The sequence below is a fragment of the Sapajus apella genome, unplaced genomic scaffold (assembly GCF_009761245.1).
Source record: "Sapajus apella isolate SASKATOON/1434 unplaced genomic scaffold, GSC_monkey_1.0 scaffold48, whole genome shotgun sequence".
Taxonomy (NCBI): domain Eukaryota; kingdom Metazoa; phylum Chordata; class Mammalia; order Primates; family Cebidae; genus Sapajus; species Sapajus apella.
Genome location: NW_022436988.1, coordinates 1,896,927 through 1,921,142, shown reverse-complemented (window position 1 = coordinate 1,921,142; position 24,216 = coordinate 1,896,927). Strand labels below are relative to the sequence as shown.

Here is a 24,216-nt window from a genome sequence, read left to right as displayed (position 1 = left end):
GTGGCGCGTGCCTGTAATCCCAGCTACTCAGGAGGCTGAGGCAGGAGAATTGCCTGAACCCAGGAGGCGGAGGTTGCGGTGAGCCGAGATCGCGCCATTGCACTCCAGCCTGGGTAACGAGCGAAACTCCCTCTCTCAAAAAAAAAAAAAAAAAACTGATCCAACAAAACAGTGCTTCCCCTTGGCTCTTGGGACCACGTGTGGATTCTCTCAGCAAAAGCACCAAGAGAGAACCCAGAACGTGTGGGCCCCAGCTCAGGGGCGGTCTGCCCTGGGCGGCGCCAGGGGCTTCAAGGAGCTGTGGTCTTCCCGTGTCCCCTCCGGGGCCCTCCTGCCACCCACTGCATCCACAGGCCTGGCCTCCCTAGCCAGAGGAATTGGCGGCCCCATCAGGGGGAGGCTCCGAAGGTCCAGGCAGGGGGTACCCTGGCGACTCTCCTGACAAGGAACGAAGGTCACAGGAGGCTCCGCCCACACCCCCTCCAGCTTTGGGTGTTGGCTTTTTCAGTTTTGTAGTTTCTTTGCCTTTAACGTTGCTCTAATTAACAGTGTGACTGAGATATAATTTCCATACTACAGAATCTACCCATTTTCAGTGTACAAGTCAATGATTTTTAGCAAATCTAGAGCGGTGTGACCATTGGCAAAGTGCAGTTCTGGAATGTTCCAGTGCCCCTGGAGGAGCCCTCCTACCAGCCCCACACCAGCCCTCGACTTCCTTCCGATAAACGTGCCTTTGCTGGGTGTTTCGTGTAAACAGAACCACACCACATGGGTCTGCTCAGTCTCAATATTTTAAAACAATTATCAAATGGAAATTTCTATCCTCAGAGGTGTGAGCCTCCCAGACCCTGACCTCTGCCCACCCGTGTTCTGGCCTCAGGCCCCCCACTGCCCCGAGGGCAGTCACCTCTCAGCCTCCTCCTCCGTCACCTCCTTCCGCCCAGGCAGGCTCGTGGCGCCCCCAGCGTTGTTCCGGGCTGAGTGGGTGGCACTGGAGATGTTTTTTGGTGGCTTCCCGAAGCCGCTGCTCTCACTGCCCTCTCGGGTGGCTGCCTTGAGGATGTTGCTAACAGGAAGGAAGACAGCAGCCCCGTCTCAGCGCCTGGGGAACGGCTCGGCCCACGGGCAGCAGGCGCTCGCTCTCGGGAGTCCCAGGACTGAGTCTGAAAGGCGTGCTGGCAGGCCGGCAGCCAGTGGGGAGGGGGACAGCGGGAGGTGCCAGGCCAGCTCTCCCATGCCACATCCTGGCCTCTACACCACCTGTGCCCTGACAAGGCCCCATTCACTGGTACCCAGGGTAACCAGCTCTTTGCCTGTAAGTTCTCACTAAAATTACACTGAGAGGCCAGGCGTGGTGGTTCACACCTGGAATCACAGCACCTTGGGAGGCCAAGGCGGGTGGATCACTTGACGTCAGGAGTTTAAGACCAGCCTGGCCAATATGGTGAAACCCCGTCTCTACTAAAAATAGAGGGAAACTTGAGAAACCCCGAGGGCCATCGCCAGTCCCAGTGAGACCATGCAGTGGGCTCAGGGGGCTCCTCTGCTCTGCTCAGGCAACCCCTGCTGTGACACCTTCTGGGCTCTGGATGAGCCCTGGCTTCCTCCTGGGGACCCCAGGATGGCTTCACTGTGCCACCAAATTCGGGCTGTATTCTCTCTGCAGGAAGCTCCTGACCTGAGAACAGCAGAGGGCAGTGGACATGGATGATGAGCCAGGCAGGGGGTGGCTCCACGAGGTGTTCTGTGCACGGACTGTGTGCCCTGACCGCGGTTGGACCCAGCAGCCCTGTGGCCTCCCCAGAAGACCTTACTTGAGGGAGGGGGCGGTCTGGTTGGAGCTCTTGAGTGGGGGCGCCCTCTCCGAGGGGGTGTAGCAGTTGTGCACCATGGTGGTGACGCAGTTGCCTACGGCTGCCTTGTTGCTCCTGCCAGGCCAGAAGAGAGACAGGAATAGTCAGGCCTCCAGAGGGGATGCCTGGGATCTCAGAGCGACACTCAAGGCACGGGCTGGGTGGGGACAGAGGCCTTCAGTGCTTGCTACATGCTGGCAGCAGCATGGTCTGGTGTCCCCAGGCCCCTTCCATGGCCCGCACCAACACACAGCCCACACCTGCCACCAGCCCGTAGCTGCACCAGCCCATGCCTGGCACCAGCCTGCACCTGCACCAGCCTACATCCACACCAGCCCACACCCTTACCAGCCCGCACCCACCCACACCCACCACCAGCCCATAGCTGCACCAGCCCATGCCTGACACCAGCCTATACCCAGCATCAGCACACACCTGCACCAGTCTGCACCCTCACCACCCTGCACCTGCACCCACACTGGCCCGCACCCTCACCAACCCGCACTCACCACCAGCCCGCATCCACCACCAGCCCGCACCCACCACCAGCCCATGCCTGGCACCAGCCTACACCCAGCATCAGCACACACCCACACCAGCCTGCACCCAGCACCAGCCCACACCTGCATCAGTCCGCACCCTCACCAGCCTGCACCCTCACCAGCCCACACCTGCACCCAGCACCAGCCCGCACCCTCACCAGCCTGCACCCTCACCAGCCTACACCCACATCAGCCCATGCCCGGCACCAGCCCGCACCCTCACCAGCCCACACCCGCATCAGCCCATGCCTGGCACCAGCCTGCACCCACATCAGCCCATGCCCGGCACCAGCCTGCACTCACAAACATTCAACAGCTGGTTTTCGGAGCAGGGCTCATTTGCCAGTTTGGGTGGTGTGAGTATTCCTACCATGACTGATTTTGAGCTGTTCACGAATGAGCAGCATAGCATGTAATCATAAGTGTTTTCAAGAAAACACTAGAAGAAATAGCTTGAAAGACACTGCTCCTGGGGAGCAGAGGCCAGGGGTGGGAGGGGCAGTGGGTCTGCTATTTACCATTTTAAGCCTGTGTGCTGCTGACACTTGGGCTGTGTGTGCACATACCACTCTGATATATGCTAAGGTAAATTTTAGAGCCAGGTATGGGGGCTCACGCCTGTAATCCCAGGGCTTTTCGAGAGGCCAAGGAGGGAGGATTGCATGAGCCCGGGAGTTTGAGACCAGCCTGGACAACACAGTGAGACTTCAAAAATTAGCCAGGAATGGTGGTGTGCACCTGTGGTCCCAGCTACTCTGAAGGCTGACGGGGGAGCATCTCTTGAGCCCGGGAGGTCAAGGCTGAAGTGAACTATGACTGTGCTCTCTAGTGAGGGTGACAGATGAGACCCTGTCTCTAACTTAAAAAGTAAATTAAAAAGCAAGAATTCGGCTGGGGGTGGTGGCTCAGCCTGTAATCCAGCACTTTGGGAGGCCGAGGTGGGAAGATCATGAGGTCAGGAGATCGAGACCATCCTGGCCAACATGGTAAAATCCCCTCTCTACTTAAAAAAAAAAAAAATACAAAAATTATCTGGGCATGGTGGCGCACACCTATAATCCCAGCTACTTGGGAGGCTGAGGCAGGAGAATTGCTTGAACCAGGGAATCGGAGGTTGTGGTGAGCCGAGATTGCGTCACTGCACTCTAGCCTGGCGACAGAGCGAGATACCGTCTCAAAAAAAAAAAAACCAAACGCAAGAATTCTTCCTGTGCCAACCCTGGCGAATAAACCACACGGTCTCTCCTGAAACTGTTCCTTTGGTGAAGGCTCTAAACGCCGGTGGAAAATGTGTCCCCAGTCCCTTGTCTCATGGGTCCCCTGAGGCCTAGCCCAAGGAGCACTCTTGCTCCGTGAAGGCTCAGAGGCAGCCGCCTGGGGTCCGTTTCTTCTGGGGATTCCCCAGGCTCCCAACAAGCCTCCTCAGACAAGGCCTCTCCCCGGACCCCACCTTCCCAGCCTCACATGAGCCTCCCTAAGGCCCAAAACTCTTCAAGAGCCAAGCCTGGGCCGAGACCCCCGTAGGTGCAAGACGCCACCTGGCAGCCTCCTCCCTGAGCCTTTGGAGAAAGAAAGCCATTCTTTCACTCACTCACTCATGCACTCACTCATTCATTCATTCAGTCCAAAGCACCCTGAACCAGCCATCAACAAGACAAAGATACACGCGGTCTCCCCTCTGGGAGCCTCCCGGGGTGCCCGTCCTGGCACCTGCACAGGCCATACCTGTTGTTAGCAGTGAAGTTGGGGGCCAGGGTAACGGGGCATTCTTTCCTCTGCGGGCCCGCCGGTGAGTCAAGGGCACTGGAACTCAGGGCATTGGAGGGCAAGGTGAAGTCCCGGGGCCGGTCATCCTGTCAAACAGCTTAGCCCATGACACCGCCCGCACACACCCAGACACCCCACCCGTTCCCTGTCCAGCCCCGCCTCTCCCACAAGCAGGAGGAGCCCCCGACTCCCTGCACAGGCAGTGGATGTCACAGGGCGTCACCTCCCCACAGTGCCCTTTTGCAATTAGGAACCAGGCCACAACCCCATCTATGAGACCAGGACGAGCCGCCACACACCACCTTACCAGGACGTTCCAGGTGGCTCCCTTCTCGCTGGGGGCTGTGCGCAGGCTGGCCAGCCTCTTTCTCCCGCTGGGGCTGCCCTCGAAGAGCGTCAGGAAGTCCGCGGGCTCTGTCAACCTGTGTCCGAGAGACGGCAGTATGCAAGCAAAGAGTCACCGACCAGGGAGCCGACGTCAGGCACACGGACAGGGCAGGTCCCTCAAGGATGGACGGTCCAAGGCACTAGCAGCAACTGTTTCCAGGTCCAAAGCCCCGATCTGCCCAGCGCACCCGGCCAGGGCTCCTCGGTGAAGCAGGCCTTCAGAGTGAGCTTCCATCAGAAGCCCCTGTGAGTTTCATCAGCCACACCGATCACAGGTTTCTGGGGACAAGGGCCGTGTTTGTTTTTCCTTTCTCTCTTTTTTTAAACGTCAGTAGGGACAAGGTCTTGGTTATGTTACCCAGGCTGGTCTCAAACTCCTGGGCTCAAGAGATCCTCTCACTTTGGCATCCCAGAGTGCCGGGATCATAGGCGTGAGCCATTGCACCCAGCTGCCCACCGAGGTCCTTACGTACCGGGGCTGCCTCTGCTGCCACCCTCTTCCCTGTGAACAAGGAGCCACACACGCCTGCTGCTCAGAGCGGATGGGGAAGCACAGCTGGAAGGCGTGGGCTGATGGCCACTGCCTCCTGCCACCCTGCCCAATGGGAGGCCACAGCTGCACCAAACACAATTGATCAGTTGGGATCAAAACTGTGGCCTGGCTGAGGGTGGTGGCTCATGCCTGTAATCCCAGCATTTAGGAAGGACAAGGTGGGAGGATTGCTTGAGCCCAGGAGTTCAAGACCAGCCTGGGCAACATAGTGAGGTCTTGTGTCCACCAAAAAAAGAGAGTGAGAGAGAGAGAGAGAGAAGGAGGAGGAGGAAGGAAGAAGGAGGAAGACAAAGAAGAAGGAAGAGGAGGAGGGGGGGAGGAAAGAAGGGGGAGAAGGAAGAAAGATGGGGGAGGAACAGAAGGAGGAAGAGGGGGAGGATGGAGAGAGAAAGGAGGGGGAGGAAGAGGAGAAGGAGGGAAGCAGGCAGGAGGAAGGAGGAGAAGGAAGGAAGGGAGAGAGGGAAGGAAGGAACAAAGAAAGAAGAAATTTAGCTGGGCACAGTGGTGCATGCCTGTGGTCCCAGCTACTTCAGAGGCTGAAGCGGGAGGATCCCTTGATTTGAGAAGTTTGGGAGGGCAGTGAGCTATGTCAGCACCGTTACATGCTAGCCTGGGGGAGACCCCGTCTTAAAAATACAGTGATAAAAACAGAACTGTGGTCCCTGCACAAGCTGGACTATTATTCTGCTATAAAGAGGATGACGCTCTGACACACACCACAGGAGGGCTGCATGCTGCCCGATCCCGGTTACATGAGATGCTCAGAACAGGCAAACCCAGAGACAGCATGCAGGAGCGGCGGCCAGGTGCCGGGGGAGGGAGGGGGTGTCTATCGGCCAATGCGGGGTTTTCTTTGGGGTGATGAATGTGTTCTAAAATGGACTGTGGTGAGAGCTGCACCACTCCTGTGAATACACTGACAACTGACATTCCAGTTGTACCCTTTAAATAGGTGAATTGTGTGGCAATAAAGCTGCTGAGGCCAGGAGCTCGAGAGCAGCTTGGCCAGCATGGTGAGACCCCGTCTCTACTAAAAACACAAAAAATTATCTGGGCACGGTGGTACACGTCTGTAATCCCAGCTACCTGGGAGGCTGAAGCAGAACTGCTTGAACCCAGGAGGTGGAGGTTGCAGAGTAAGCCAAGATCGTGCCACTGCACTCCTGCCTGGGCGGCAGAGCGAGACTGTCTCAAAAATAAAAATAAAAACAGAGGCCCCTAGTTCTCAAACTCAAGCACACAGCAGGATCACCCGGAGGGCTCTGAAAACTGCCCAGCCTGTCTGGTGGGTCTGGGGTGAGAGGGCAGATGCTTCCAGCAGGTTCCCAGGGACCACATTTTGGGAACCACTGCAAGAAAGTGGACAAAACCCAACTGCTGGATCATGAGCACTAGAAACAAAACTCACCAGAGCAACCAGAAAATGCAAATACAAACCCCACACACACACCACACACCATATACCACACACACCACAAACACACCACCAACCACAAACATCGCAACACACCATATACACCACACACACCACACATATACCACCAACCACACACACCAACACATACGACATACCACACACACGACACACACCACATACCACACACACCACATACCACACACACAACACATAACACACACACCACACACCACATAACACACACCACACACACAGCACAAACCACACACACATAACACACATACCACACACCACACACACTATACACCACACACAACCACATACCACACACACCACAAACCCCACACACAACACATCACACACATACCACATACCACACACACACCACATACCACACATACACACCATACACAACCACATGCCACACACACCGTACACACACCACATAACACAGACCACAGACAACATACACACCACACACACATTCCACACACCACATACCACAAACCACACACACATACACACACCACACAGCACATAACACACATACTACACACCACACACAAACCACACACAACACACACAGACCACACACAACCACACCAACTACCACACACGCACCACACACTCCACACACACACTCCACACACCACACACACACACACACACACACACACACACACAACTAGCTGGCCCAGTAGTCCCTTGCTTGGTGGGACCCCAAGAAGCTGTTTCCTGAGCTGGAAGCAACTCCCGAAGGCTGCGCTGGGCAGGGCGTGGTGGCCGCCGCCTTCACTAGATCCACAGACCCACGGGAGCGCCCTGGTCTCTCAGGGGTGATGCCTGGTGGGAGGTGGTATCAGGGCCTTGCCTGCCGCTCTGGGCTACAGGGTGTGCACCCCAGAAGCTGCTGGCCACCACCGGTGCCACTCCCCTCAACACCCACAGGGCCATCGAGACAGCTCCTCCCCAGCCACTAGTTTGGAGGCCTCGAGGGACAGCAGCAGAGTTTAAGTGGGCAAAGGTGGGAACGGGGGGCTCACAGCATGGGGCCACGGCGCTGCCTCCTCTCACAATGACAGCTTTTGACATTCATAGGGCAGCTAGAAAGGGCTTCAGCGAAGCCCTCAGGCAGGATCCCAGCAGACACAGGGACAGCCAGGAGGAAGGCGGGATGTGCTGCAGGACAGTGTCTGCCTCAGGCCTCCCACCCCAGTGCTAGAGGAGGCGTGGGACAGAGCTGGCCCATGAGGTCAGTCCAGGCCTCACCACCCAGCAAGGGCCCAGGACCCACTGAGCTGAAGGAAGGGCAGAGTGGAGGCAGGGAGGAGCAGCCGGGGCCACCGGAGGTCCCTGGAGGGGGCTGGGGTTACCGAGGACCTTGGGGTTACCTGGGTGAGCTGTTCCGAGGCTGGCTGACCTGTGTGGTGCTATTGGATCTTCGAAGGTTGTTGATAGCTCGGGAGCCTCCAGGTCCTGTGGCCTCCTGCAAAGAGGGAGGAAATGGCTAATTCAGCAGCAAGGTCTCCCTCACCAGTTTGCTCAGCACCGCCAGCTGTGGAGAAATGGAGTCAGAGAACAGAGGGGTGGCCCAGGCGACCCCAAAGGCAACAGGTAATCAGAGGGCAGGAGCGCTGGTCGGTAAGGCGGCGTGAGGGGGCTCAGGCCAGGCCTGAGCGCAGGGAGAGGCACCAACCTCTAAAAGCCTCCCCTCCCCACATCAAGCAGGAGGTCTCCACCCCGGCAGAGGGAGAGCAAGAGGTGAGCTGCTGATTGTCACCACTGTCACCTACTGGATGCCACAGCCACCAGTGATATCAATCCTGGCCAGGTGCCCACGCCACCACAGGATGGGACGTCGGGTCTCCAGTTTCCCAGGCAAAGAGACCTATGAACTTTCAGATTTATTTTTAAGCCTGAATCCTTAAGCTAAAACAAACAACCCAACCAAAAAAAGACAAAAAAAAACAGGAAAGCAGCCACACACATGGATCCCACCAGGACATCTAACCATTCGTTACAATTTCCCAACCAGGAAACCATTTTCTAAAACAGCGGAACAGAAAAGCGCAGGCAGGGAGCCCAGCCCGAGGTGGCAGGGCCGGCTAAAGGAGGCCAGGCAGGCCGCTGCGAGGTCTGGAGGTGGAAAGCACACGAGCATGGAAGCACACTCGCTTCTCCAGGGAAAGGACTCATGGACTTGGTCACGTCTTCCAAAACAGGCTACGAACAGTGACTATCAGGAAGCAAGCTAACGCCCAGCACGAGACGCAGCCCACCTCCCTGTTCTCCATGCTGGGGCTGCAGAGGCTCCGTGCAACTCCTCCCTCAATCCCAGCTGGGCTGTGCTCTCGGGGCCCAAAGCTGGGCGCTGGAAAGGTGTTCGGGATGGATGGGGGTGCGAGGTGCACAACGGCAGGAGGGGAAGGGCCCCACAGAGGCCTCCATCCTTCTAGGAAAAATGAGACGCCTCCCGGGAAGGCGAGCAGGGCCCATCGGACGGCAAGTGCCCCAAAGAGGGGGCCCGAAAAGGGGTCGGCGAGGAGAGGAGTGGCTAGGGGCTGAGCATGGGCTCGGTGACGTGGAGGCTGCTGGAGGGGCTGGGAAAGGCAGAAGGGGGCAGCAGGAGGCAGGCTCCAAGACCCTGGAAGGTCCCGCCTGAGGAAAGTGTCTTTGCTTACCAGGGGCCTTGGGCCAGCCTGAGGGTCTAAATATGTGATTTGTGGCCAGGCATGGTGGCTCACACCTATAATCCCAATACTTTAGGAGGCCGAGGCAGGCAGATAACTTGATCCCAGGAGTTCGAGACCAGCCTGCACAACATGGTGAAGCCCCGTCTCCACAAAAAATACAAAACTTAGCCAGGCGTGGTGGCATGTGCCTGTAGTCCTAGCTACTCAGGAGGCTGAGGCAAAAGGATCACTTGAGCCTAGGAGTTCAAGGCTGCAGTGAGCTGTGATAGTGTCACTGCACTCCAGCCTGGCAACACAGGGAGACCCTGTCTCTGGGAAAAAAATAAAAGAAGAAAGAAAAATAGAAAAATCAGCAAAGAACATGGACAATTCATAGAAAAGGAAAATATATGCAGCTTAAAAATAGGAAAAGCAGGCTGGGCGCAGTGGCTCAGCCCTGTAATCCCAGCACTCTGGGAGGCTGAGGCAGGTGGATCACGAGGTCAGGCGTTCAAGACCGGCCTGGCCAAGATGGCGAAATCCTGTCTCTATTAAAAATACAAAAACCAGCTGGGCATTGTGGCACACGCCCAAAATCTCAGCTACTCAGGAGGCTGAGGCAGGGAATTGCTTGAACCCAGGAAGCTGAGGTTGCAGTAAACTGAGATTGTGCCACTGCACTCCAGCCTGGGCAACAGAGTGAGACTCTGTCTCAAAAAAAAAGATAGGCCAGGGCGGTGGCTCATGCCTCTAATCCCAGCACTTCGGGAGGCGGAGGCGGGCGGATCACAAGGTCAGGAGATCGAGACCATCATGACCAACATGGTGAAACCCTGTCTCTAGTAAAAATATAGCCAGGTGTGGTGGTGTGTGCCTGTAGGCCCGGCTACTTGGGAGGCTGAGGCAGGGGAACTGCTTGAAACCGGAAAACAGAAGTTGCAATGAGCTGGGATCGCACCACTGCACTCCAGCCTGGTGACACAGCGAGGCTCCATCTCAAAAAAAAAAGAAAGAAAGAAAAAAAGATGTTCAGCCTCAGTCACAGGAGAAGGTAAGTCAGAAATACAATCAGAGGTGGAGGGCCAGGTGCTGTCCTGAGTAGCCCTGGGCAGGAGTGGAGCCCATCAGCCTAGAGGCAGTGGGGCTGCCCAGAACACGGCACAGCATTGGTGGTATTCTTCCCACGAGGTTCAGGTCATCCACTGTCACCCCGCCTTACACACACACGGAGCTGAACCAGCGACACCAGACAGTAGGGCGGCGTCCTCACCGCTGGAGGGGGGGGTTACAATCAGCAGCGCGGGGCGAGAGGCGCGAGGGGCGAGAGGTGCTATGGGCTGATGGAGCAGGGTAGAGACCTCAGTATGAGCCTGCAACAGAGATGGTTACTACGTACAGATGGCGTGGATACTACATGCCAGCTGGCATGCACTACACGCTTCCTTCTCCGTCGGCTGAGAACACCCAGAAACAGCCCAGTAGCAACAGGCACACCCAGCTCCCAGACCTGGGCCTGGAAGACCACTCTCCAAGAAAAAGAACCGGGGCTTCAAGAAATGGCTGATTCTAGGACTGGAGGAGGAAACAGACAAGATGCCCCTTAGGGCAGCTTAATAAGGATGGGCCCAAAATAAGGATGTGCTCACAAGACAAAGTGATGGGCACGGCCCAGGGACAGAGGAGCCACCTGAAAGTGGCCAGTGGCCAAGGCTGTGACAATTGGAGCAACAAAATAAGTCAACCAGTATTGAACTATAACTCAAAGTATAAATACCCACGAGTCCGTTATAATAAACGATTTTAAAAACTATTAAATGGGGCCGGGCGTGGTGGCTCACGCCGGTAATCCCAGCACTTTGGGAGGCCGAGGCGGGTGGATCCCGAGGTCAGGAGTTCGAGATCAGCCTGCCCAACATGGTGAAACCTCGTCTCTCCTAAAATACAAAAATTAGCTGGGTGTGGTGGCACATGCCTGCAATCCCAGCTTCTCAGGAGGCTGAGACAGGAGACTCGCTTGAACCCGGGAGACAGAGGTTGCCGTGAGTCAAGACTGCGCCACTGCGCTCCAGCCTGGGTGAGAGTGCGACACTGCCTCAAAAAAAAAAAAAAACAACTAATAAATGGGGATGAACAGACAAATGTCCTGTGTAGAAGAATTTCTTTTTTTTTTTTTTTTTTTGGGATGGAGTTTCGCTCTTGTTACCCAGGCTGGAGTGCAATGGCGCGATCTCGGCTCACCGCAACCTCTGCCTCCCGGGTTCAGGCAATTCTCCTGCCCCAGCCTCCTGAGTCGCTGGGATTACAGGCACGTGCCACCATGCCCAGCTAATTTTTTGTATTTTTAGTAGAGACAGGGTTTCACCGTGTTGACCAGGATGGTCTCGATCTCTTGACCTCGTGATCCACCTGCCTCGGCCTCCCAAAGTGCGGGGATTACAGGCTTGAGCCACCGCGCCCGGCCTTAGAAGAATTTCAAATAACTTGGTCTAGGAAAAAAACTCTTGAATGAAACAAAAAAAATAAAAAGAATTTCAAGGAGGGTGAGCAAAACTCCCCACCCCTTCCGTGTGGACTGAACAAAGTAACTTCCTTCCAGAGAGCACAAGGGAAGGGTAACTTCACAGTGGAGAAGCCTGACCCTCCACCTTGGCCACGGGACGCAGGCCAGCAGCATCGCCCGTGAGAGGTCATGTGGACAGCACAGACCCTGGGTAGGACGGGCTGAGAAGAGCACTTTACCTCTGTGGTCTTTCCCCCAAAATCCATCCACCACCCAGTCTGATCACAAGAAAAACATCAGGCAAATCCCAAAGAGGGCCATTCTGCAAAATTCCTGACCAGCTCTCCCCAAAACTCCAAGGTCACAAAACACAAGGAGAGTCTTTCCTCAATTTTCCTGGGTCAGTTTCACAGCCTCTAGGCAGAAGACAAGGGATGCCAGGGGAGGGACTAATGGACTTCCGCTCACTGACGGACACCAAGGTGGAAAGGCACCGCTGGTGCTCAGATGTAAATCAAGTCATAGACTAAAAACCCTAAATTCCTCCTGCAAGATGGAGGGGGTGATGTCGCCCAAGGAGGGGCGAGTGGCCCCCATGGCGCGACACATGTGCAGTGATATCTGCTCCCCAGTGAGCTTGTGCTCTTGGGATTTAAAGACCTCCTTTCTTTATGGGAAGGGAACCGAGTGAATGATGATCTAGGGGACAAGAGGATCAGGTGGGCGCACAGCTCGGCAAGGAAGAGGGACTCCCTCATCTGGCACCGACATCTCTTGAGCCAGAAGACCAGCAGGAACTGCAGAGACATCCTGGCCAGGGAATCGCGGGGCAGCAGGCCCTGGACCCAGGAAGATGTTTGGAGACAAGGGGTCGAGTGGAAACCCCAGGCCAATGGCCACTGAGAAGGTCCCCGAGCCAGGGGCCAGCAGCCTACCCCACCCGCAAACCCATCAGGAAGAGAATCACTCGCTCCCTTGTAGGGGTGTGAAGCCATGCCTGGCCAAAACAAACGCTCTCCAGGAATCCCGACGGGACTGAGTGGTAGCAGGGTGGGCGGCCGAGAGGAAACTTGGCCACACGCTGGCGGGGGATCCCTTTCCACTAGCAGTGCAGGGCTCCCACCCACCATGTGCCCGACAGAAGGCAGACAGGCATGCAGGGGTGGCGCCGTCTTGGATCGAGTGAGTGGCTCAAGGCATTGAAGCGAACAGCTGGAACATTCCATGAACGAGGGGACTGTGAGCAGTCTCCACTCGGCACTGCAGGAGCAGGCGACGGTGCCAGCCGAGGAAAGGCGGGACGATGTGACTAACACTTGCTTTGGCCTTGAGCCTCTATTCAGTAACAAGACATTTCCCAGCAGAAAGGCTGGGAGTGTGCTTAGGTACCTGGTCGGCCATGGATAGAGACCGTCCATGCCGCCAAATGACCATCTGCTGGAAACTTGTACCACAGTCTCCACACTACAACAGACCTGCCATTTATTTATTTTCTCTTTCTTTCTTTCTTTTTTCTTCTTTCATTTCCTTTCTTCCTTTCTTCTTCCTTTTTCTTCCTTTCTTTCTCTCTCTCTGTCCTTCTTTCTTTCTTTTTTTGAGACAGGGTCTTGCTGTGATGCCCAGGCTGGAGTGCAGTGGCACAATCTCAGCTCACTGCAACCTCCACCTCCCAGGTTCAGGCAATTCTTCTGTCTCAGTCTCCCAAGTACCTGGGATTACAGGCTGGAGTGCAATGTAATTTTTGTATTTTTAGTAGAGACCGGGTTTCACTATGTTGGCCAGGCTGGTCTTGAACTCCTGATCTCAGGTGATCCACCTGCCTCAGCCTCCCAAAGTGCTGGGATTACAGGCGAGAACCACAGCACCCAGCCCAGATCTGCAATTCCAAGTGTGTCTTCCCTGCCCCATGTCTATGAGCCTTTGGCTTTAGAAGCAGTGGGAGGGGCCAAGGCAGGCGGGTGAGGGGCCAGTGACGCAGGAGCGCGGCTGCAGACAGGAGAGGCAGAGTGCTCAGAGACGGCACTAGCCCCGTCAGTCACCCCTCTGCTAAAACAGTGAAGCGTACTTATATTTTTAGCTTATGTCTGTAAACGCCTAGAGATACAGCGAATCTTTAGACAACCTGCTGGCCACACTGTCACATCAGGACATCCTGGGTCCCCACCCTGCAGCCCCAGGCTTTGGGAACCTCCTTAGCCCAAGGGTCTACTACTGGCCCAGCTGCCCTTACCCTGGAACTCAGCTAGGCCTCTGGTGGGCCCCCACCCTGCCCACCTCTAGCTTCTAGGGCAGATAGGAATGACTTTTTCAAGGAGAAGGGAGAGATTCAAGCCTTCTGTTCACAGTGGAGCCCTGGCCTGGACCTGCCAGGGGTTCCTCGGGAAGCCTTGACTCCCTCTGGACCCCACGAGGCTTCTCTCTGCCCTGCTGTGTTGCCTGGCATGGACCTCAGGCAGGAAGCCCCAGACCTGCTGGTGCATTGAAGCCAAGGCCCCCACGCCCTCGCTGTTCTGGAAGCTCAGGTGAGACTCCGGGCAGGCTCTGCCCCAACCCACACGGTGTGGCTGGATTCCTCCCTTCCCCCGAATACTGGGCCTGGCAGACAGCAACTCATGATATAGCAGGCCCCCCTGCCTCTCACAGCCCCCGACTGGGAACTGCCCGCCCTCCTCCCCACTCCCAGAGGTGGGCAGGAAAGGCAGCTCTCACCCCGAAGATCCCACAGCGGTCCTGCTGCCCACACACCCACACACCTGTGTAGGTTTCTCCAAGGCCACCAGGAGCTCATCACCCTCCCCACAGGTCAACCCCACTTTTTGAGGATTCAAACAAATCCAAAGGGTGGTAGCACAGGACAGACTGGGGCTGGCATGGGAAAAATCCAGGCTCTGGCCTTGACCTTCTAGTGGTTTAGCACCCACGTCTGTAAGACTCAAGTCCTACCTACCTCCTAGAACAGCCACAAGGATCACACCTGTCCAGGTGTGAGGCACATGTTCACATGTGGAACTGGCCCCAGGGGTCAGATGCCACCTGGACAAAAGCCGTCCAGGAGGCAGGACCGAAACCTCTAGGCCCCAGCACTCACCAGCGCCTTCCTCTTCTGCTCACTGCCAGTGACCACGGAGACAGAGCGGACGACGTGCTTGGTGGTGGCGGCGCTGCCAGGGCGCCGGGACACAGGCGGAGGGACACCTGTCAGACTCAGGTCCACGCCTGCCGAGCTGCGCTCCGGGGCGCTGCCGATGGCCCGGGTGCCTTTCATGGTGGACGAGGCAGGTCCTGAGCGGGGAGGCAAGAGCTGCAGTGAGATGGGCTGGGGAAACTACAGGCCCTGCACCCACCACCTGCAGCCCAGCCTCGGCCAGCCCAGGACACCTCGGTCCACCAGCCACCAAACTTCCCAGGAAGGCCTGCCACCACCTATGCGCCCCTGGCTGGCAGCAGGCTCCTCGACAGGAACACAAGTGAGCTGTTCTGAGCCCAGCGCTACCGCGTAGCATGGGAGGAGAGCCCTGGGCGGTGGACAGGTGGGCACGAGGGCAAGGCCCGTGTGTGGGAACAAGCCAGGAGCGCCCAGAGGGAGCCTGGACCACAGGCTGTCGTCGATGTGAAGCCAGCAGTGCCATCTACCCTGCACCGCAATTCCAAGAAAGCCACTGCCCGAGCCCCACTCTCTTCTTCTGTAAAATGGACATTTTATTTATTTATTTATTTGTTTTTTGAGATGGAATCTCATTTCTGTCACCCAGGCTGGAGTGCAGTGGTGCTATCTAGGTTCACTGCCACCTCCACCTCCTGGATTCAAGCGATTCTCCTTCCTCAGTCTCCCAAGTAGCTGGGATTACAGCTGCCTGCCACCATGCCTGGCTGATTTTTGTATTTTTAGTAGAGACAAAGTTTTGCCATGTTGGCCAGGCTGCTCTCGAACTCCTGACCTCAAGTGATTCACCTGCCTTAGCCTCCCAAAGTGCTGGGATTCCAGGTGTGAGCCACCACACCCAGCCCTGTAAAATACACGATTTAAAAAGGGGTTGTGTGAGGTCCAGCCAAGATGCTGGTGGCAAGGCTGCACTGGCGAGCACTCCCTGGGTATATGGGTTATCCCACGGGGGATGGGCATTCTGAGATCGGGGATACACTTGGGGATGCTGGGTTCCCTACTCTGGAACTTCGCAGAGCAAACCCTGACAGCCCCCAGCCCGTTTCCACATCCCCACAGGGCACCTCAGGTGATCTTGCTGAAGGCATCTCAGCTCGCGCATGTGCTCCTGCTAAAAACCCTGTGGCAGCTTGCTAGGCACGGAGAACACAGTACACATCCAGCTCCTGAGAGACCGGACCCTGCACTCTCCGGGACCTCATCAGCTTCCCTGCCACGCCCCTCTGCTGTGGCTTTAGCCACACGGGCTCCCTGCTGCTCCTCAAACTAAGCCAGCTTGGCTCCGCCCGTCGCCTGCCTCCAGGTCCCAGGACACTCCCTCTCTGCACTCAGAGCCCTTCCCTGAGCACCCGTCACTCTTCACTCCCCATGGGGCTCTGACCCCTCCTGTGGCCCCACACAGTTGGTTTACAAATTGTGCGGCTCCTGCAGGGCAAGGCGCTCAGCAGCGAACTGAACCAGTGGATGAATGGAACAAGCTGGCGCAAGGCACCAACGTTGAGAATTATCTCCCTGCCACAGCGGCCTCTGGTGAGTCAGAAGGCACCCAACCCATCGCCCAAGGTCGCCCTGGGCTTCCTGCCACCCAGCACCCCACAGCAAGTCCCCCAAAGTGCCTTCCACAGAGAGATGGATACCCCTACTCCCTAGAGGTGGAGCCTGGAGTCCTCAGTTATGCACTTCCGGTTGTGTGGATAAAACTTAACACCTCCTGCAGGGCACTGTCCACCTCTGGCAGGACCCACGCAGGCCCTGGCAGCCCAGGGCTCTGCTCTCCCAGCCACACGTGCAAGCGGCCCTGGGATGGGGAACGCGGCCTCTCCCCGGAAACCTCCAGGCCAGATGAAAGGAGGCCTGGGAGGCCACTACATCTTGGATAAAACGGCGTCCCTCCCAGGACCTGAAGGGGTGGACCGATGACCAGAGCCAGGACCTGGTCCCCAGGGTGGGCTGACACTGACCCTGACCCTGACCCTAACCCCGGACAGAGAGGCCAGAGCCCACACGCTGAGCAGAGCCCTCCACTTGTCCACGGGGCAGCCCCCATCTCCCCAGTTCCCTTAGGGCTTAAGGCAGCCGGGCCTGAGATGTCGGGACTGGATTCCATGCTGTCCTGGGGACCGGAGGGTTGGAGGTGGGGACCCACACCCTCAGGCACGAGCCTCTCCTCACCTGCGCGGGCCCCGGACCCCCCTCACCTGTGCGCACCCTGGATCCCCCTCACTTGCCTTGGACCCCTCCGACAATTGCGCGGGCACCAGATCCCTTCTCACCTGTGGGTGCCCCGGATCCCCAACACTAGACCACGACCTCCCACCTGCGCAGGCTCCGGATCCGCCCCAAGCTCTGCGCGCCCTGCATCGCCCACCCTTGCCCGGGCCCCCTCACCTGCGCGGGCCGGGGGCGCAGCCGCGAAGCGGGCCTGGCGCGCGGGGCCCGCAGATTCGGCCGGCGGGGACGGGATGTGGAGCCAGTCGCGCCCAAACCTCAGGCCGGCGACCTGGCGCCCCGCGACCCCCAACGTTGCCCCGAGGCCGGGTGACAATGAAGCGGCCAGGCGGCCCGAGTGACCTGCGGCGGCAGCAGCTAGCAACCAGCCTGGCACCACCTCCCCTGCCCGTCACGCCGGCCCGCCTTTCCTGCGCGCCCCGACTCCGGATTGGCTCTTCACTCTCCCGCTCAGGCCATTCCTGGAGCTCATTGGGTGACTCGGCTGTCCTTCGGGAAGTTCAAGCGTGGGAGGAGCGGCGGATAGCTGAGGGACGCGACGGCGCCGGGCGGCCGATTGGACGCCACTGGAAAGGGGCGGGTCATATAGGCGGCGGGGCCAAGGCGGCGGGCGGAACTGAACGGGCGGGGGCGGGGCCCGAGCGGTTGTGGGCGGGGCGTGAGACGGGGTGTGATTGGCAAGGGGGCGGGGCTGATGTGGGCGGGACAATGCAGGTGTGGGCGGGGCACTCAGGGCCTTGGGAGTAGACACCAGGGAGGGCGCGATGCGGGGCGCGAGGAGCGCGGGGCCCGGCTGCGCCCCCGGACTCCCCCAAGGCAGCTCCCTCCGGCTGCCCCGGACTCCCCCGCCGACCCTGGCCGCCCTGTCCCCACCCGCGTGCGCGCCTCGCCTGCTTACTCGGTACGACCGCGAGGGAGGGCGTGTGGGCGCTTGCTAACCTCCCTGACCTGCTTCCCGTTCTTTCCTGTCTGCTTTTTTGTTGTTGTTGTTATTTGTTGTTTGTTTTGTTCTGTTTTGTTCTGTTTTGTTTTGTTTTGTTTTGAGACGGAGTCTCACTCTGTCGCCCAGGCTGGAGTGTAGTGGCGTGATCTCGGCTCACTCCCAGGGTCAAGCGATTCTCATGCCTCAGCCTCCCTGGTAGCTGGGATTACAGGTGCCCGCCACCACGACGGCTAATTTTTCTTTCTTTCTTTCTTTCTTTTTTTTTTTTTTTTGGTGCCGTGACTCGGATTAATTTTTGTATTTTTAGTAGAGACAGTTTCACCATGTTGGCCAGGCTGGTCTCGAACTCCTGACCTCAAGTGATCTGTCCGCCCCGGCCTCCCAAAGTGCTGGGATTACAGGTGTGAGCCACCTCACCATACTCCTTCTCCAAAGTTTTAAGGCTGGGCCCTGTGCGTAGCCGCTCTGTGACTCCCCTCCCTTCCGGAGCCCTGGGGATCCTGCCCCGGTCCTCTCCAGGGAAGCCATCATTCCCCTAAAAGTCACAGCACACTGGTCTCCCCTGCTGCTGCTTTTTAAAAAATCCAGTGCTCTCAGAAAAACAAATCGTAGTACCATATCCCCAGAGTTTCTGATTCAGTTAGGCCTGGGGTGGAGCCCAAAACTTTCATCTCTAACCTCAAGTAATGCTGCTGCTGCTGGTCTGCAGAACACACTTTGAAAACACACTGTTCTAGAGATAGCATTTCATTTCATTTTTTTGAGACAGAGTCTCGCTCTGTCACCCAGGCTGGAGTGCAGTGGCGCAATCTCAGTTCAGTGCCACCCTCCACCTTCCGGATTCAAGCGATTCTCCTACCTCAACCTCCCGAGTCGCTGGGATTACAGGCACCCAACCACCACACCTGGCTAATTTTTGCATTTTTGATAGAGATGGGGTTTCTTTTTGTTGGCCAGGCTGGTCTCCAACTCTTGACCTCAGGTGACCTGCCCACCTTGGCCTCCCAAAGTGCTGGGATTATAGGCATGAGCCACTGAGCCCACCCTAGAAACAGCATTTTATAATTTTAACTTATTACAGTCTACCTCATATAACATACTGTTTTGTTTCTACCTTTTGTGCTCTTGTTATTATGTATTTTACTTCTTTATATGTATCATCTCTATTACACATCATTATTTTTGCTTTAAACAGGCCAGAATCCCACTCTTTGTAAATTAGCACACAGTGAAATTGACTTTTTATGATGAAAAAAAATCCAGTGCTCTATAAAATAAAAACTTTTATGTATATACAGTAAAATCCTCATTTTTTGGTGCGCAGTGGAGTTGTGTTCACTTACAGAACATTCTCCCTCTGCCCCCGCAACTGCTGACCTCTGGTGGCGGCTGCTCAGTTCTCTCTGTTCTCCATCCCTAGAGGCGGCCTTTTCGAGAATGTCACACAAAAGGGTCTGGCTTCTACCACTTCGCATTTTGAGATTCATGGTGGTTCCTCTTTACTGCTGAGAGGTGTCCCATAACTGGTGTGAACCACATTTACTTATTTTATTCATCAGATGAAGGACACAGAGATTGTTCCTGGTGCTTGGCAATCATGAATGACGCTGCCATAAACATTCACTCACCGGCTTCTTGTGGACACAAGTTTTCGTTTCTTTTGTGTAAACACCCAGGAGTGGGGTTGCTAGATCATATGATAGTTTATAAGAAACTGCCAGTTGGGCGCAGTGGCTCACACTTGTAATCCCAGCACTTGGGAGGCCGGGGCCGTCAGAGCACCTGAGGTCAGGCGTTTGAGACCAGCTTGGCCGACATGGTGAAACCCTGTCTCTACTAAAAATACAAAAAAAAAATTAGCTGGGCCTGGTGGCATGCACCTGTAATCCCAGCTACTCGGGAGGCTGAGGCAGGAGGATCGCTTAAACCCAGGAGGTGGAGGTTGCAGTGCGGAGATCGGATCACTGCACTCCAGCCTGAGTGACAGAGTGAGACTCCATCTCAAAAAAAGTCAAAAAGGAAACTGCCAAGCTGTTCTCTTTTCCTTCTTTCTTTTCCCTAAGATGGAGTCTCGCTCTGTCGCCCAGGCTGGAGTGCAGTGGCGTGATCTCAGTTCACTGCAACCCCCGCCTCTGGGGTTCAAGTAATTCTCCTGCCTCAGTCTCCTGAGTAGCTGGGATTACAGGGCCATGCCACCACCCTTGGCTAATTTTTTGCAGAGATGGGTTTTTGCCATGTTGGCCAGGCTGGTCTCGAACTCCTGACCTCAGGTTATCCACCCTCTTTGGCTTTCCAAAGTGCTGGGCATACAGGCATGAGCCACCGCGCCTGACCCAAAGAGAATTTTTTAACTTTAATAAAGACCAATTTTTTCTTTCATGGTTTGTGCTTTTTATGTCTTATATAAGATAACATTGTCTAACAGAGACAAAATGTTTTCTCCTCTGTTTTCCTCTAGAAGTCTTATGGTTTTAGCTCTCATTTTAGGTTTATGATTCAGTGTAAACTTTCCACAAGGTGTGAGGTATGAGCCAAGGTTTTTTTTTTCTTTTTTGCATCTGGAGGCCCAAGTGCTGCAGCACCATCCGTTTAAAGGCTGCCCTTTCTTCATGGGCCACCTATGCAAAAAATGTTTAAAAAAGAACCTTGTTTGTAGAAGGCAATGGTCAATATGCTCTATTCTGAACTCTAGTCTATCGATCAATGTCTCTGCCTTTCACCAATACCTCACTGTCTTCATCACTGCACTTGTGTTTTTGGTAGAGATGGGGTCTCACTATGTTGCCCAGGCTAGTCTCAAATTCCTAGGCTCAAGTGACTCTCCCACCTTGGCCTCCCAGAGCGCTGGGATTACGGATGTGAGTCACTGCACCTGGCCTATAGTAAATCTTGAAATCAGGTATTGTGAGTCCTTTGCTCTTCTTTTTCAGAATTACCTTGGCTATTCTAATTCCTTTGACTTTTCATATAAATTTTAGTATCAGCTTGTCACTATCTTTAAAAAAAATCCAGCTGTGATTTTGATGGGGATTACATTAAATCTGTAGATGTTTAATTTGGGAAGAATTGACACCTTAATTTATGAATGTGGTATATCTCTCCATTTATTTAGATCTTCATTGATTTCTTTCATCAGTATGTTGTAGTTTTCAGCATATACATCCTACACATACTGTTATATGTAAATTTTCAATGCTGCAAAGAAAAGTCAGCACTGGGACAAAGGATCTCTCAGCAAGGCAATTTTTACTTCCTGTAGGAAGGGTACCCTCACTAGAAATCTTGCCACAAGATTTCTTTGTTCTAGTGAACAAAGGAAAATTAGACATATTTATTTCTTTTTTCTTTTTTTTTTTTTTTTTTTTTTGAGACAGAGTTTCGCTCTTGTTACCCAGGCTGGAGTGCAATGGTGCGATCTCGGCTCACCGCAACCTCCGCCTCCCGGGTTCAGGCAATTCTCCTGCCCCAGCCTCCTGAGTCGCTGGGATTACAGGCACACGCCACCATGCCCAGCTAATTTTTTGTATTTTTAGTAGAGACGGGGTTTCACCATGTTGACCAGGATGGTCTCGATCTCTTGACCTCGTGATCCACCCGCCTCGGCCTCCCAAAGTGCTGGGATTACAGGCTTGAGCCACCGCGCCCGGCCCAGACATATTTATTTCTTATGCATTTGGGGTCATCCTTACTGCTGTGTCTGATTTCCATTGGTTGGAGCCAGACCTCACAATCTAAACTAAAACCCGATTGGATAACAACTTAAAACTTTTCTAAACAGGTTGTGGGTAACACCCACTATGGGCACCGAGGAAGAAGAACCGTCCGGACCCCAGGCACAATTAGTGCCTGAAGAATATCTTAGTTTATGGTGTTATTACTCAGCTATTTCCTTTATATAATCCTTTATATAATCATGTTAGTTTATAGAATTAGTGCCTGAAGTATAACTTACTGCTTACGTATACCTAGCTTATATAATCATACCTAATGCTTATATCTAGCATACTTAGTTCTGTATAATCTTTCTATATAATCATCTAGGTATTGTAGTCAGAGCTGTACTGACACATTCAGTGCTGATTTATAGAATCCTTCCATATAACCATATAGTAGTTTGTAGTAGGAGGAATGCCTAGAGCAGTCACAGAACAGCAGCAGTACATGGGAAAACAGCCAGACCAGGACGAGAACCAGAGACCCTGGCGGTGGCGTCCCTGCCTGAAAGGGCATACGCCGTATGGCAGGCTTGGAGCAGGAGCCTCTCCTCCTGATAGAGGAGCTGTAGCACCTTGCATCCAGTTCCTGTGGAAAGTCGGCCTCAGGCTGAGATCCTGGAAGTAACCGAGGGAGAAGAACCCCTCTGGTGTGACCAGTCATGGTGGCTGTGCACCCTGTCAGTCTTTTCTCACTTCTGTGCTAGCTCAAATCATCGTCCCATAAATATCTTAAGAGAAGAGCACAAGTCTGCCAGCTCCCACTGCATTGGCTTACAGTGCCCTCCTACTAGACATCCTCTGAAGTCTCCCGCCCCCAGATAAGAAGTGTTGCACACGACACCTGTTGCACAGAGCCCACCTCCTTGCCTCGGTGGCCTAATGGGGGTGGACCCCTTTTCTGTACACAACCCTCTACTACTGCGCACGGCACAGCCCCCTACTGCGCACAGCCCACCTGTCTGCCTAGGTGACGTAATGGGGTGGCCCCCTCGCTTGTGACTCACGTGATTATGTATGCCCTATTACTAAGCCTATAGATGATGACGTCACTCACGACCCTGCCCCCTGCTGTACCTAATAAATACGGATGCTTCTGGGCATTTGGGGCTCTCACTGATCTCCACTCACAAGTGGCGTGGCCCCCCAAGTCCAGCTGCTCTTCACCAGGTCTTCAGTGTCCTGTCTCTACTTCTCAGATCTTACACCTCAGCACAGCATAAGGGACACCCCACGACCCTGTGGGGCCCTGTGGCCCTACAAATTGCATGAGGCCAGGAGTTGGAGACCAGTGTGGGCAACAGTGAGAGCCCCGTCTCTACCAAAAAAAAAAAAAGCCAATGTGTGGCAACTGAGGCATGAGGATCCCTTGAACTCAGGAGGTTGAGACTGCAGTGAGCCGTGATTGTGCCACTGTACTGGGTGACAGAGCCAGAATGCAGTGGCACAATCACAGCTCACCGCAGCTTCGACCTCTCAACCTCTGGAGTTCAAGCAATCCTCCTGCCTCAGCCACCTGGGTAGCTGGGACCATGCCTGGCTACTTAAAACAATATTTTTTTTTTTGTAGAAACAGGGTCTTGCTATGTTGCCTAGGCTTGAAATCTTTTTTTTTTTTTTTTTTTTTTTGAGACAGAGTCTTGCTCTTGTTGCCCAGGCTGGAGTGCAGCGGCACGATCTCGGCTCACCACAACCTCTGCCTCCTGGGTTCAAGTGATTCTCCTGCCTCATCCTCCCGAGTAGCTGAGATTACATGCACCCGCAATGATACCTGGCTAATCTATTTTTAGTAGAGATGGGGTTTCCTCCACATTGCTTAGGCTGGTCTCGAACTCCTGACCTCAGGTGATCCGCCATACTGCTGGGATTACAGGCGTGAGACACACCTGGCCAGAATTCTTTAACAATGTAACAGAAATCATACAAAGTATGTTCTTGGACTATATCAGAATTAAATCATCACAGAACAACATGCTTTAAAATAACCCACTGGACAAAAAGGAAGTCTCAAGAGAAATTTTAAAATATTTTGAGCTGAATAAATATTTGGATATACCAGAATTCATCAGATGCAGCCAATGAACGGGATATGAGATGTTTACATTGCTCATGATAGAAAACAAAGGTCATGAATAAATAATCTAAGCTTCCACCTTAAGAAACTGAAACAATAAAAATAAGCCCAGAGCAGAATAAAGGAAAAATAAAGAAATTGGTGACATTGGAAACTGAAAAAAAGAAATGAGTGAAGCAGAAAAAAAAAGTTTGTTCTTTGAAGAAGCTAATAACATTAATAAACTGCTAGTCAGCCTGACCAAGAAAATGGGAAAACCAATGAGCAACATTAGAAATCAAAAGAATACTAAAGGCATACTACAAAAGACTGAAGTCACAAAGTCAGCAACCTACAGAAACGGACCAATCCCCTCAAGAGACAAACCACTGAAATTAGAACCCGATAACCCCAATAGGCT

The 24,216-nt window shown here is 54.5% G+C and overlaps 1 protein-coding gene across 9 annotated transcripts in view; it reads right to left on the bottom strand.

The window, feature by feature from the left end:
- CEP131 (centrosomal protein 131) overlaps positions 1–17,474 on the bottom strand; it is a 29,173-nt gene extending 11,699 nt beyond the window's left edge. For 2 of the 9 annotated variants that reach the window (XM_032241383.1, XM_032241384.1), the window contains exons 1-7: positions 17,246–17,464; positions 14,783–14,976; positions 7,914–8,008; positions 4,473–4,587; positions 4,124–4,251; positions 1,818–1,931; positions 911–1,069 (exon numbers count right to left, since the gene is read on the bottom strand). In XM_032241383.1, coding sequence (XP_032097274.1) covers positions 911–1,069; positions 1,818–1,931; positions 4,124–4,251; positions 4,473–4,587; positions 7,914–8,008; positions 14,783–14,959 — 788 coding nt within the window. In that variant the 5' untranslated portion in view covers positions 14,960–14,976; positions 17,246–17,464. Of the gene's footprint in view, positions 1–910; positions 1,070–1,817; positions 1,932–4,123; positions 4,252–4,472; positions 4,588–4,952; positions 4,990–7,913; positions 8,009–12,821; positions 13,124–14,782; positions 14,977–17,245 lie in introns of those variants that run through there. The other 7 variants (XM_032241379.1, XM_032241381.1, XM_032241386.1 and 4 more) reach the window with 6 other exon arrangements.
- Between the last annotated feature and the right edge of the window lie 6,742 nt (positions 17,475–24,216).